Source organism: Mytilus californianus, unplaced genomic scaffold, assembly GCF_021869535.1.
Source record: "Mytilus californianus isolate M0D057914Y unplaced genomic scaffold, xbMytCali1.0.p SCAF_12, whole genome shotgun sequence".
Classification (NCBI taxonomy): domain Eukaryota; kingdom Metazoa; phylum Mollusca; class Bivalvia; order Mytilida; family Mytilidae; genus Mytilus; species Mytilus californianus.
In genome coordinates this window covers 11,090,829-11,104,619 of record NW_026262604.1, presented here as the reverse complement: position 1 = coordinate 11,104,619, position 13,791 = coordinate 11,090,829, and the positions used below count along the sequence as shown (strand labels likewise).

The 13,791-nt window shown below is 34.7% G+C and overlaps 1 protein-coding gene across 1 annotated transcript in view; it reads left to right on the top strand.

The window, feature by feature from the left end:
• LOC127721359 (perlucin-like protein) overlaps window positions 1-13,791 on the top strand; it is a 126,635-nt gene that overhangs the window by 26,811 nt on the left and 86,033 nt on the right. The window contains exon 2 of the mRNA XM_052228117.1: window positions 3,679-3,740. Within this exon, the coding sequence (XP_052084077.1) occupies window positions 3,698-3,740 (43 nt within the window). The 5' untranslated portion in view covers window positions 3,679-3,697. The remainder of the gene's footprint in view (window positions 1-3,678; window positions 3,741-13,791) is intronic.

Below are 13,791 nucleotides of genomic sequence, written 5' to 3'. Positions count from 1 at the left end.
ATTGGCGGCAATTTAGAAAATTTTCTCTTTTCTGTTTTTTACTTGCCGTTGTAGTCAGAAATGGATATCTTTTTATCTCTTAACCATGTGAATTTTCATAAAAGAAAATGTGACTCAAAATGGCCGTCCTAAGGTAGCAATACACAGTTAGGAGTGTGGTTTCGCATTTTGGCCCCGGTGGATTTTTCAAATATGAAAGTTATTGTGCAATGAAATTCATTTCTAGACAGCTGATGCCTTCCAATTATGGTTATAAATACATCAAGATTATTTTTTACATGTTTTATGGGCTATTTTATGTTTGACTGTCCGTTTTTTCATAGTCAGACCGGCCATAGGTCCAGAAATTATTGTAATGTTTACAAACACTTTTTTTTTCACACGAACTTATTGATGCAATTTTACAAAAAAAATGAGATGACATATATGACACAAACAGTAACTTAATTTGTACGAAAGCAAGGAAAAGGGGATGGTAAAATTTATGAGGGTAAATTTTTTTGATTTTTTTTCCTTACTGTATATTGCTACCTAATATCTAATCACAGAAACGATAACTTTTATATTTGATTACGCGAAATTATAAATATTCACAAGACATGCTTAATTAAAGAGGACTAAAAAAGTTATGACTGAAATCACAACGCCGCGATTGCCTTCAAAAATATTTTTCATAAAGGTACAGAGTGTGGCCATATTAAGTATTCGTCACCTGGGATTTTTCACTATATATTTTTTAATATAAAACTGTGTTTTTTCGTCCTAAATATTGCATGAAATACTTTCCACTGGACGTTGAACAAACAACAATTAATCAATCAATGAAACCAAAATTGAGCCTTTAAAAGATATGACATGCATGTCATAATTACCATGTGCATTTCATCATAGAAAATTGAGATCAATATCATATAGTATTTTCAAGTCGGGAATGATGATAGCTTCAGGCTTAGGCCATTGAAAAATGAATGTTGGTTTCCCCTAACATGTGAAAGCTATTAAGGCACGGCAAGCAGAAAAACATTTTATTTTATTTATTTTTTTTTATGAAAAATCAAGTTTCCCTATACAGAGAATGTTGAAGTTAACCCGACAGGAAATTCTTGTTTTGCATTCTATATTTTTCATAAAGGTACAGAGTGTGGACATATCCGAGGGGATTCGGAAACCAACAATCACTTTTGCATGACCTGATAGCTTCAGGCATACGTGTAGACTTTTGGAATAATGTTTATATTCTGTTCCCTCGTTTTTCTAATCTTCACATACATATTTTGAACATTTCGACAACATTTAGTGCGCTAAGTGAAGAACTAACAATAATAAACATGATTTAGATATAGACAACATGAATATTGATGAAAATATTTTAAAATTCCTCCCTTCCTTCCGAAACAAGGCTTAGAATGTAAAATTTTATCTGACACATAATACCTAACAACACGAAGTATGTCGACATGGAATCGGCTGCTCATGGTTTTTTTAATTTTAATTTTTACATACATTGCATTTTTTTTTTTAGACAATCATGTTAACTTCATATAAAAGGATTGTTTTCGGTTATTATCATTTCGCCGTTTCAGAATCTAATGCATCCTGGGTAATTTCATTGTTCGTACCCCAGAATGAAAACGACGTCACGTCATTCGTTGAATTTCTATTGTTTGAGACGTTGTTAACCAATCACAACGTTTTGGTGTACGCTCCAGGAATGCATTCGATTCTGAAATGGCGAATTATGACAAAGTTTACGTAGCTAATCAGGTAACAAGGATTTTTATAGTCTTGTATTTTAGGGGATTATCATCAGTTATACAGTTATGACTAGAGCGCTTATAAAATTATAAGCAATGTGTATTTTATCTTTATTTTTTACGATATGAAATTTAAAAAAAACATTACATTTTTAGGTTAAAAATGTATTCTGATATAACGTTGTATTCAAAACATCGTTCATGACAATCTTAGGGAAATAATCTTTATAACAATGACATTTTGTATATGGCTTTGATTTGGCAATGAAGGAAAAAGTGTTCCTCGTCATCTAAAATTTTACAAACTTAACCAACTCTATAGATATATACAAAGATGTGATAGGAATGCCAGTCAGACAACTCTCTACCAGAGACCACATGACGTAGAATTTGACAAATATAGGTCACCGTACGGCCTTCAACAATGAGAAAAATCTATACCGCATAGTAAGCTATAAAAGGTCCCAAAGTGAAAAATGTAAAACAATCCAATCACGAGAAATGTAACAGCCTGATTTAATAGGCGACTTCTGAAGGTCACGGTTGTTGCAACCATATTGAATAGGGGGCAGATTTTTTTAACCCTTTCCATGCTGAGCCCGTCATATGACGGGATGACCCAGACCACCGTTATTTGGCTCTAATGGCTCTCCATACTTTTAGAGGTCAGCTTTATAATACTTATTTCGAAATTGATGCATGTTCCCTCAACCTGAGGCTATATATTGTCATGTTTCTCATGTTTAAGTAGCATTTTGAGCTCAAATACGAACTTGGAAAATTGAAATCGGATAAAACTGGTTTTTCTGGAGGGGTGGGCTTCCCTTCTGTGTCTTACACAGGAAGTTCAGAGGCCTGAAACTTTCAAAAATAGTGTAAACCCGCAGGCATATATCTACTGATCATAATTATTATTGAAATACGCAGAGGAAAGGACTACTTCCGGTTTCAGGTCCAGTTGAATTCCAAAATCAGAAAAAATCGTGAAATTCCGTATTTTTTGTCCAAATGACCTTCTTTAGACTGGTGTTCCAAGATCAGTTTCACTCCAACGTAAGAACTGTTGGGGTTAATGTGTTAACTGGGGTCCACTGTACATGCAGACTACAGCTGGATACCTATATCAGCATCCCTCGGTCTTTGGGGTCAAGAAATGGGACGAAAAATAGTCAAAAATGACGCTTTTTGACCCTGATGACCAACTTTGGGGCAAATTCCCGCCCACCCACCCCCACCTCCTCACTCCAACCACCCCGCCCCGTGATCCCCTACCTTAGATTTAAAGAAATCAATATGCTTCAGCAGCAGGGTTAAGCTCATTTGCATATAATTTGCATATTTTTGCGAAATAAACGAAAATTATACTTTTTCTGAAAACAATTCAGCATGGTTAGTGTTAAGGCCAATGGTGGTAGAAATCGATTTTTTTCCAGTTTTAGCCTCAATTTATATGTTTTTTCATCTTATTTTAGGTCAGAATGGGTTATCAAGGCCTCCAGATAAACGGATTTGCTCAAAAACACTTTAAAGTTAATTTTCATTTTTGTTGTTTATTAATAGAAGTGGAAATAGTATGAAAGTATGGGAAATCCTATGCATGTTTGGAAGCAACTGTTCTGTTTCAATGACGTTTTCTCGTATTTTTCAAACCATTTTTACCTCCATTATGAAAACCTGCCCCCTTTTGATTTTTCAACATGGCTGCAATATGGCACATCTTCTTATTTTTATATTAGCTGCTCATTCCTTCCACAAACGGATTGAAGTGCCACCCTCTTAAGTCTTTTCCCCTCGATGAAATACAAATACACATAAAATACTGTAGCACTGTCACACATACTTCATAAAAAATGAATTATATATACAAAAATATACAACTTGAGCAAATCATTTGAATTTTTAAAATACAGTCCTTATCTTGCAGCGATAAAACAAGACTCACGATGCTGACGTTTGTGGCACTGTTTGTCGTATTTGTATCTGGAGGTTAGTAATAATATAATAATACTGTGCATTGTTTCAGTTTGAAGGATGTTCGCTCCTTTTTTTAAATGTCAAGTTTTTTAATAGACTGTTATAAATGTAAAGTGTATAAATAACAGAACTTACAAAGCAGACAAAAATGAAAGTCTTCTTGTTTTTGAGAGATATATAAGCCATTGAAAATTTGGCGGGAAGTGAATCTCTAGATTTTTCATACATTTAACATTGATAGCTTTTTTGTTTCAAAAACTACCAAAAAATGACAAGTAGTTTATAATATTTTGAAAAATACCTTTAAAAAAATTTAAGTTTTAAAATTATTAAAAGAAAAGTATTGACTAGCGGGCAATATTTTTTAATGGTACCATATGGATAAAACCAGAGGATTCCGAATATCTGACATCAGACAAAATGTCAAAAACAAAACTGGCGAACATCCTTTAAGATAAATGTACCATCAATATTATTAGAGGCTGAGCTAGTAGAAGGGAGCCTTTACTAGATCGATTTTATTGAACTTTCACATTATTAAGTTATGTAGGATTATTTTAAAATACACTAGAGTCAATGTAATTTCATTCTTCCTGGAGAAGTCCACTCATAACGATAAACGTTTAATCAACGGACTTACCGGAAGAACAAAATTTACGACCAGCATCGTATATTTTCCCATCCAGATGACACATTTAAAAACGGAAATATGTTATTTCCTTTGTCAAAGTCCGATAGATGGATAGGAAAAGTGATTAATGTCCAGTGGTAAAAAAATACACGAACATTAACCTGTCCACAGCGATTCTATATTTTGTCAAGGCAGATTTAGGGATTCAAATTGCAACTGTATCGCTTATGACGTCGACAATGAGGGAACGTCACGGAGAGGCCCAGGGCACATTTAAAGGTGTGCACAGAATGGACTGATTTAGGGTTTTCAACGTTTTGGTCTCGAGCGCACGCAGCTGACAAAATATAGAAGTCCTACGTATTTGAGACTGAGGGGTTCAATAGTGATCCGAAGTGCTAAATTATGGCTTTGTTTTCAAATGGAAATCACCAAATGAAAGTTTAACAGTTAATTGATTCGGAACGAGTATTATACAGATTCAGTAATCTATGACTAGTGTTGGGGATTCCGAAAAAAAAAATGAAATTCGTGTATAAACTCAGAAAAAACGTATATTTCATTTATTCTATTCTTCACAAACATGTCAGTGGGAAAACATTCCATGAAGACCTTTGTTGCGCATTTTATACTTGCCCTACGGCGTTAGTTAAACCGGGAGCAAACTATACATTTTTTCTGTTTCCCTCTTTCTCTATCCTCGGAGGCTGGTGTGCGGCTTGTACATTTATATCCCTACGTTGTCTGTACTCTATTTGTTCAGCTGCGAGGGCCGATTGAATAAACTCTAACCTTGAAAGTAATTTTCCGTCAGAGTTTTGTGTGTATAGTATCATATGTAAGCGTTTAGTACCATTCGGTGAAACATGTTAATTGCAAGCCTTTTCCACATTGTTTTTGTTTTCCGTTTGTCGTCATATATCCCACTCATCATATAACTTAAGGTGGTACATAACACTACAGGAAGATAACTGTTTAAAAAATAGCTGAACGGTTTAATCACGTTCTATTGTTAAGGAAATATTAAGCTTCTCAATGATCAAAATTAGTGTTTGTCAAACTGCTATATATCCAATGAAATTTTTCCGATAAAATGTGTGGTTAAATTTTTTTTGAAATTTTTATATTTTTGTCAAAGGGTCAAAGTATATATTTTGTCAAAATTTTATGAAAATTAAACGAGCCAAATTAATTTTAGTCAAGGTTTTTGGTACCACCTTAAGTCAACTCCACCCATGTTTTTGCTGTAAACGGAGGTACAACGGGTTTATTTCCGTGTGTTGGTGCTGACGCTTTTACAGCGGATGTGACGAGGCGAACCGTTTTGTTTTGCGGTTTTGCCTATCTTAATAGACAAAGCACATGCGTTCTCTTTGGCGAATAAAAAGAGACTCGTTCTCCCGTAACTGAGTATTCCGGAGTAACTGAGACATTTGACGGTTAGCACGGAGGGTTTCCATAAAGTATGTTCTGATTGTTCTGAGGTGTCTGACAAGCGGAAAAGAAGTGAAGAAATTATCACAAAATAAGTGATAATTCTTGTTAAATAAATCGGCTTCTGTCATTAATTTATTTACTATATGACTTCCTTGTGTATCATCAGCCGGTACGGGGTCATAACGCTTTCCGTTGTAAGGTAAAAAATTGTATCACTCACACCCACTTTCATTTGATCTTATTTACTCACCAACTCACAGCCTTCTGATGGCTTCATCATGTTCATATCTCCCAGTGTCTTCTCTGATTACTTTTCATTCCTGAAGTAATATCAGTTCTTGGATAAGTCCTCAATTGGTTTAGGTCTATGTTTGGTTCTTGTGGATGGACTCTAAACAAAGCGTTAGCTGCCATTTTTTCGGTGCTGCCTGCAGTCATGACTTCAAACTTAATCATAACGTCAAATGAAGACAATAGTGGCAAGCCATGCCAAGGCAACAAACAATAAAATTCTTGCATTGCAATTGCAGATGTACCCCGTGTAGAGCGTCCTTGTTTGCCTATATTCAACTGTGACGTAAAGTGCATTGTTACAGAACAGACGACATAGGCAACCGTTGCCAAGCCGAAATAAAGACCGTTGGCATTTGAAAGGAATACAGATAGCCTAAATATAAGCTCTGTGGCATAGGAAGGGTAAAGGTAGCAATAAACAGTTAGGAAAAAATATTAAAATGTACTCTCATAAATTTTACCATCCCCTTTCCTTGCTTTCTTGCAAATTAAGCTTACTGTTTGTGTCATATATGTGCATATGTATGTAATCAGTATCTTCCATAGATTTGATATCTAGTAGTAAAAATGGTAAAATATTATCTTCTTTATGGTGTATCCATGGCAACTATCTGCATTTATTTGCTATAAAATATTGCAAAAAGTGGGGAAAAGATGTCACATATTTCCCAAAATTTTGGCCAGAAGTAGAATTTCAATCCCTTGGAGTGATACCTTTTCTGAAACTGTTTACATATATCTATCAGGAAATCAAATAAAAACCATATGTCTTTCATCTCATTTTTTTGTAAAATTGCGTCAAAAACTTCGCGTAGAAAAAAAGTGTTTGTAAACATTACATTAATTTCTGGACCTACGGCCGGTCTAGCTATGAAAATACGGACAGTCAAACAGAAAATAGCCCATAAAACATGAAAAAAATACTCTTGATGTTCTTATAAACCACCTTAATGGCTTTGAAGGCTAAATTAGTACTGAGCTGTCTAAAAATGAATTTTATTATTGCACAATAACTTTCATATTTGAAAATCCACAGGGGCCGAAATGCGAAATTAAACTCCTAACTGTGTATTGCTACCTAAGACGAAAACATAACAGTAGTTCAGCTCTGGCCTCACTGACACAATAGATCCCAAGGCTTCGAGAAATCAATTAGACATTTGGTCCAGTAAACCATTCTTCTCAACTGGACCAGACACTTTTTTACAGGACATTTACACATATGATTTGGGCCTTCTTTTACTTTAGAGGTCCTAACATTACTGTTAAAAAAATGGAGGGTCCAACATTATAAAGTGTATTTAAAATGCATTGTGCTGTTGTTTTATTATATATACTGTTGTATTGATTGTTTATATAGTATTGGCTTGTATATAGGTTGTGGGACTCCTAAAGTAACAGAAGGCATTATTGTTTAAATTACCTATATATAGGTTGTGCGGCGTCCAAATTAAAAGAACGAGAAAGTGATGTGCTTTACTCAGTATCTATACGATAGAAATCAGATAAAAGGGTGTGAGGATGTAAAATGTAATACACTTACAACAGGTAAAGAAGTAAATATTTAATATTATTACAAAAAACGTACTTTTAAGGACCGGGATCAGAAAGTAAAATCCAAAAATGTCGGGACCCTTAAAGTAAAAGAAGGCCATGATTTGGACAAACTAAAATATTTTACTGGTCATTTGATCCAGTAATGTATATTTCTTAACTGGACCAAACCAAATTTTACTGGTCTTTGCCCAATGTCTGGCGACGGTGGGAATGACCGCTGACAACAGGAAAAATAAAAAAAAGGCCATTGAGGCCAGGGCTGGACAAGAGAACATGTTGATGTGATATGTATATTAATATACACCTTGCTTTGTACTAGACCGACACGATGAACCGTATTTTTAACTGATTTTGCTAATTCATAAGGTAACAGTCTACACATGTCATCCTACGGTACCCGCCACCCGGAGATATCATTTGGATTCCGGTCCGACCAGTCTTACTCAGTATGTACCTTTAGTCACTAGCCTAAGACTAATTAAATTGGTTTTTACCAGTCAAAATGAGAAGAAAATAATATAAAAAGGCAAATCGAATGAACTATTAAAATTGGATTTTAAGTGCTAGTTTGTAAAAAAAAAAATTTTTTTTGTGCAGTCTGGTATTTGCTCTAGGGTTACCCTTGATGCAAAATGTTTAGTGAAGAATCAGCTAATACCAATGTTTTAGTCAGGTTGGACCCGACCAGGAATCGAACCCTCGTCTCGACCTACCGCAATCGAGGCGCTTAATAACCCGACAAACTGTGTGAACATTGTTGGAGATGATAGAACGGTGCACTATCTACATGTACAACTAGGTTTATTTCTTGTGTAACAGATTAGTGTTAACCTGTTCCCGTTTGCCTAAAGTTTTCCCAGGTTCTCTAATAAAATGACGATTATTAAAGTATATATGTTTATTACGTGCTGTTAACATGTATTTAGTTCATATTTACAGTATTAAAGTCATAAATATCAACTATCAAGAATACGATGGTCAAGACTCAAGTTTACGTTAGTCCTTACCTGGGTAGTAAGATATAACTATGTTTTAGATAAAAATGTAGAATATATAATAAAATCAACTATCAACTGGCGTTCTAATCCCAAAAGTGCACTCCCCCAAACCCTAGAGCTTACGTATTTCTATCCCCAATTGACGTCATAGGCCCGGCCGGGCTACCGGGACACCGGAAGTGGCCCGGCGGGGGAAAGAAAATGGCCGGAACTACAAGAATTATTTATAAAACGGAGATAGAATAAAAGAAAAGAAAAGTTAACCAAACCCCTGAAATGTTTAAGGAAACACAAACATCACAAATAACATACAAGAAATAACAAGTGCAAAAGGCACTGCCAAACATAATGTACATGGTCCTGAATATGAGGTACCTGAATACCAACCAAACACTACGTACCAAAATAAGACCAAAATGAGCAGCAACTTTAACTCAATAACAAAAATAAATTATCAAACACCTGATATGAATAGACAATTATTTTCAAGGGACCAGGGCAATACGGCTCTGAATTATAGAGATCAAACACAAACCAGACAAAATTATCAACACGCAAATGATAATTGTTATTTTGATCAGACTAGATATAGTAATGAAGCAACTCACAATAAAAATTACAATCCTATTCAAACAGGTTGCAAAACTGACACAGAATTTCAAACTAATAAACATAGGGAGTATCCACCTTATTTAAGGGAACAACTAAACAGGAGGGAACAGTCCCCTGTAAATCTTTCAAAACTACCTGGCTCTTGGTCTAGTAGATACAAAAGAAAAGAAAAGTTAACCAAACCCCTGAAATTTTAAGGACTAACAGCAAAATGACTACCGTCACACTCCCTCCCTCTTTGATGTGATGTTTGTGTTTCCTTTAGGGTCAAAATACCCCATTTTCTCATTACTGCTGACAGTTTTTGTTCTTAATTCTGATGAATATTCATCAGGTACTTGTACTGTGTTTTTATTGCATTGTTCATAAAACAAAAGTTCTCGTGTGTTGAAAGAATTTTCTTTCATTTCATCCATATTTGGATCATTTGTATATAGTTGTCTGTTTTCACGTTCCCCAATGGAGCCTCCGTAACCTGAGAATGTCACGTGATAAGGGTTAAATACTGAATGAACGACGTCATTTCCAACGTGTGGCGGACATGTTTGACGTGAAAAGTTGGCATGTTTGTCGTTGTGTACGGACACTTTTGCCCGTTTAGAATACTCATCATCAAAATTATGTGTATGATATGTTTATCTCACAATTTCACTATAGTGTGGTGTTTCTGTTTGAAAAGACGGCGTGTCAAGGAATGTATCATGTTGACGGAATGTGGGTTCAGAATTTGTGATTTCACGACAATTGAATGAATTTTGTGTACCGTCATTCTTATTGAGAATGCTTATCGGAGTCAAAAATTTAGAGTTCTCAATATCTGAAGCTGAATTATGATATTGTTGAGCTTCGAAGTTATTTTGTTTGCAAGTATTTTCATCCGAAACGTCATTGGATTTGTGTGCTGTTTGAACAAAAATTTCATTTTCATAATTTTGGATTGGACTAACTGCTGATTCAGTTGCGCTTAATTCAAGTTAGCCTTTATTCCTTGTATTCATATCAACCATTTCAACACATTTTGGTTTGTTTGTTTCTTGATTTTCGACTGTATTTGGTTTGTTACTTTCCGGGTTTAGTTCAAAATAACTAGGACTAAAAAGTCGCCTAAAACTAGACCCGACGGAGTCAAAAACCCTCCTTGCGGAAGCCATTTGTGTAAATTTTCAAAATAAAATCTTCACAATTCAAATTTCCTTATTGAAATTTATATATTTGTTGTTGTTTTGCTTTTAAAATCGTAAATTTATCCCGGACGAGCCCCCAATTTGTAACAGATTAGTGTTAACCTGTTCCCGTTTGCCTAAAGTTTTCCCAGGTTCTCTAATAAAATGACGATTATTAAAGTATATATGTTGATTACGTGCTGTTAACATGTATTTAGTTCACATTTACAGTATTAAAGTCATAAATATCAACTATCAAGAATACGATGGTCAAGACTCAAGTTTACGTTAGTCCTTACCTGGGTAGTAAGATATAACTATGTTTTAGATAAACATGTAGAATATATAATAAAGTCAACTATCAACTGGCGTTCTAATCCAAAAAGTGCACTCCCCCAAACCCTAGAGCTTACGTATTTCTATCCCCAATTGACGTCATAGGCCCGGCCGGGCTACCGGGACACCGGAAGTGGCCCGGCGGGGGAAAGAAAATGGCCGGAACTACAAGAATTATTTATAAAACGGAGATAGAATAAAAGAAAAGAAAAGCTAACCAAACCCCTGAAATGTTTAAGGACTAACAGCAAAATGACTACCGTCACACTTGAATAACTTTCATCAGGTACACTCTCGAGGCCATGATGGCAAAATTAAATGGCTAGGAATTCGTTGATGCTCTTTCCATAAATATACACACGCATAACACAAATATAAAGCCTTATTTGTTAGAAAGCAAGAGAAAGAGGGTGGTAAAAAATTATGTCAGAGTGCCAATTTTAAGTTTTTTTCTTAAGTGTGTATTGCTACTTCACATGGAAAGATGAAACGAAAAAGAGGCAAAAATTAAAGGCTTATCTGTTTACTAAACACTCTCAAGTACAGAGTATAACTTTTGAAACAGTGATATGTAATTGGTTTAAAGATTTCGCATGTACGGTAATAAACTTTCAATTTTTAAAGCGATCACGTAGACTGCACATGTCTGACAACTTCGAAAAATGGCGGCATAGAAATGCAAATCGAAAGTACGAATAAATGACATTACTATTACTTTTATTGCCCAAATTTATACATAATATAAAAATCTTAAACCTTAAAACACACTATGGTAACGGTCGCTTGACAGCTTTACGCAACTGACCTGACTTTAAAACTGAAAGTAGGCAGTGCATTTTTCATTTTCCATGATGCCTTGAGGCATCATGCGGCCGTTACCAGGTGGTACTTTCAGGCATCATTCGGCGATTACCAGAAGATGCCATGAGGCATCATACGCCTTGAATGGGTTTTAAACAAAGTTGTGTGGAAATAATTATTCCACAGTCGAAGTTTTAAGTCTAAATGAACACGACTGAAAATTATCCTGTCAAATTCCGCTGCTGCCATTTTACAGTTGTAATGCAATCACTTGATAAACCGAAGTTGGAGTTGTCTTGCTTAGCACATTGCTTGTGTGTTAAAAAGTGTACTTTCATTATTCAGGTGTTCAAAAATAATCAATGAAATTTAATTAACCCTTTCATCCCCAACGATGCCTTGAGGCATCGCCTGACGTTGGCCCAACGATGCCTTGAGGCATCGTTTTCGATATTGTTAAAATCAGTTTCACAACGAAATGACGGGGCGTATGAACGAGAAAATTGACGTAGTCAATGAGCGTATTTTTAAATTTGTTTCTATGCTTCGTTTAGTGCAATCGTACGGTTTAAAATAACAAAAATACAGTTGAAACGTCGTTCACGATAGGGGTAATTAATGACTTCCTCCGTGGAGCAACATGGGTTCAACGGCCGTTTATCTCAATGTTTTACGTTTTGGAAAAGGCCTTCTCCGGTGAAAATCATAAATATTTCTTCCTTGACCTCATTTGCGATCATTTGCATATCAATGCGGATATTTAGGGGGCTTTTAATCTAACATTTCATTGAAAGTTGTCGTTTTCAAATTCGGATGCGCTAACCTTTGTGTTGCTTCGTTATTTCTTCAACTGTGCCTGCAAATGGCCACGACAAACATTTATTTAGTCCAAAAATGAGACAGCATGCAAATCTCTATTTGTGTTTTGTTTTTCGATTCTATTTTATAAATATATTGACCTTTGAAGACGGCCTTCAGTTGACCAATAAAAATGGGGATTCCGTTTTTTTACGTCGTAATGTCATATGAGATGTCATGTGCTTGCAGTAAAAATAATGTGCATGTTTCGAAGTTATGAACACAAAATATACACAAGACTGAGAGAAACTGTTTTTTGTGAATGGAATAAGGTATATAAAATGCTTCTGATTGTATCTCCTCAGATATTTAAGAACGTGCAAGACTTTCAACTTACACTCCCAAGTATTCAGACCACAATTTTTAAAGTCCAGTCACAGCAGGCTGGATAAAAATAAATTATAATATACACAAGCTAATACACGTGTATGTCCAGTCTTTTTACTTTGTTATATATTGGGAAAAAATGGAAAAGGAGTTGATATTTTAGATTAAATTATAAAGATTGTAGTTGACTGGTATTGCAAAGTAGCCATAGAAAAGAACAATATTTTAATGTGAATAGAAAAGAACATTTTTACTTCCAGCTCCAGTTCAATGATATATATATATTTTCAATATAAAACCTCAGAAATTAAAGGGAAATATCTTATTAATATCTTGGTAATTTTTTTTATGGAGGGCTTCAGTGGAAAGCAATATATTTATAAAATTTATTGACTTATACACCCTAGGTCCCACCAATATGCCCTTGGTAATAGTGGCTTAAGTTTACATTTTAAGGTACCCTAACTACAGGAGAGGAGTAAGCTGACTAATATGTACTTCTGAAATATTGAGTCTTTTCAATTTCAAACCATAAAAATTAATAAGTGACATATTATATGATGTTTCATATTAATGAAACAAACTGAAAAAATAAAATGTTAAAAGAAAGACTTTCAATTCAATATTAAATTTGAGACATCACAGATAATACCAAATTCTTATATTTTCCAAAATTGTAAAACAAATTAACTGTTTTCACAACTGAAGGTATGTGATATGCCAGTCATTCATATTACTATGTAAATAATATTTTGTGTAAATATTGGGACAGGGTATATATAACAATTGTTAGACAAGCAACCCAACTACACAAACAAACCTTAAGATATTCAGTTGTCACCTAGAGAGAGGATTAAGACATGCAACTCATATGTATTACATTGATTTTACTGGGTGTAACTCCATGCAAAATAATTTATTCTGTTTCCCGGTACCAAATACAAAGAAGGAAAAAATTATTGGTACTTGAAAATTGGCTGTCTTATAAATTTCTGTTATTGCTTCAATCTGATAAGTCTGACAGTGTTAAATTTGTACAGAAATTGTAA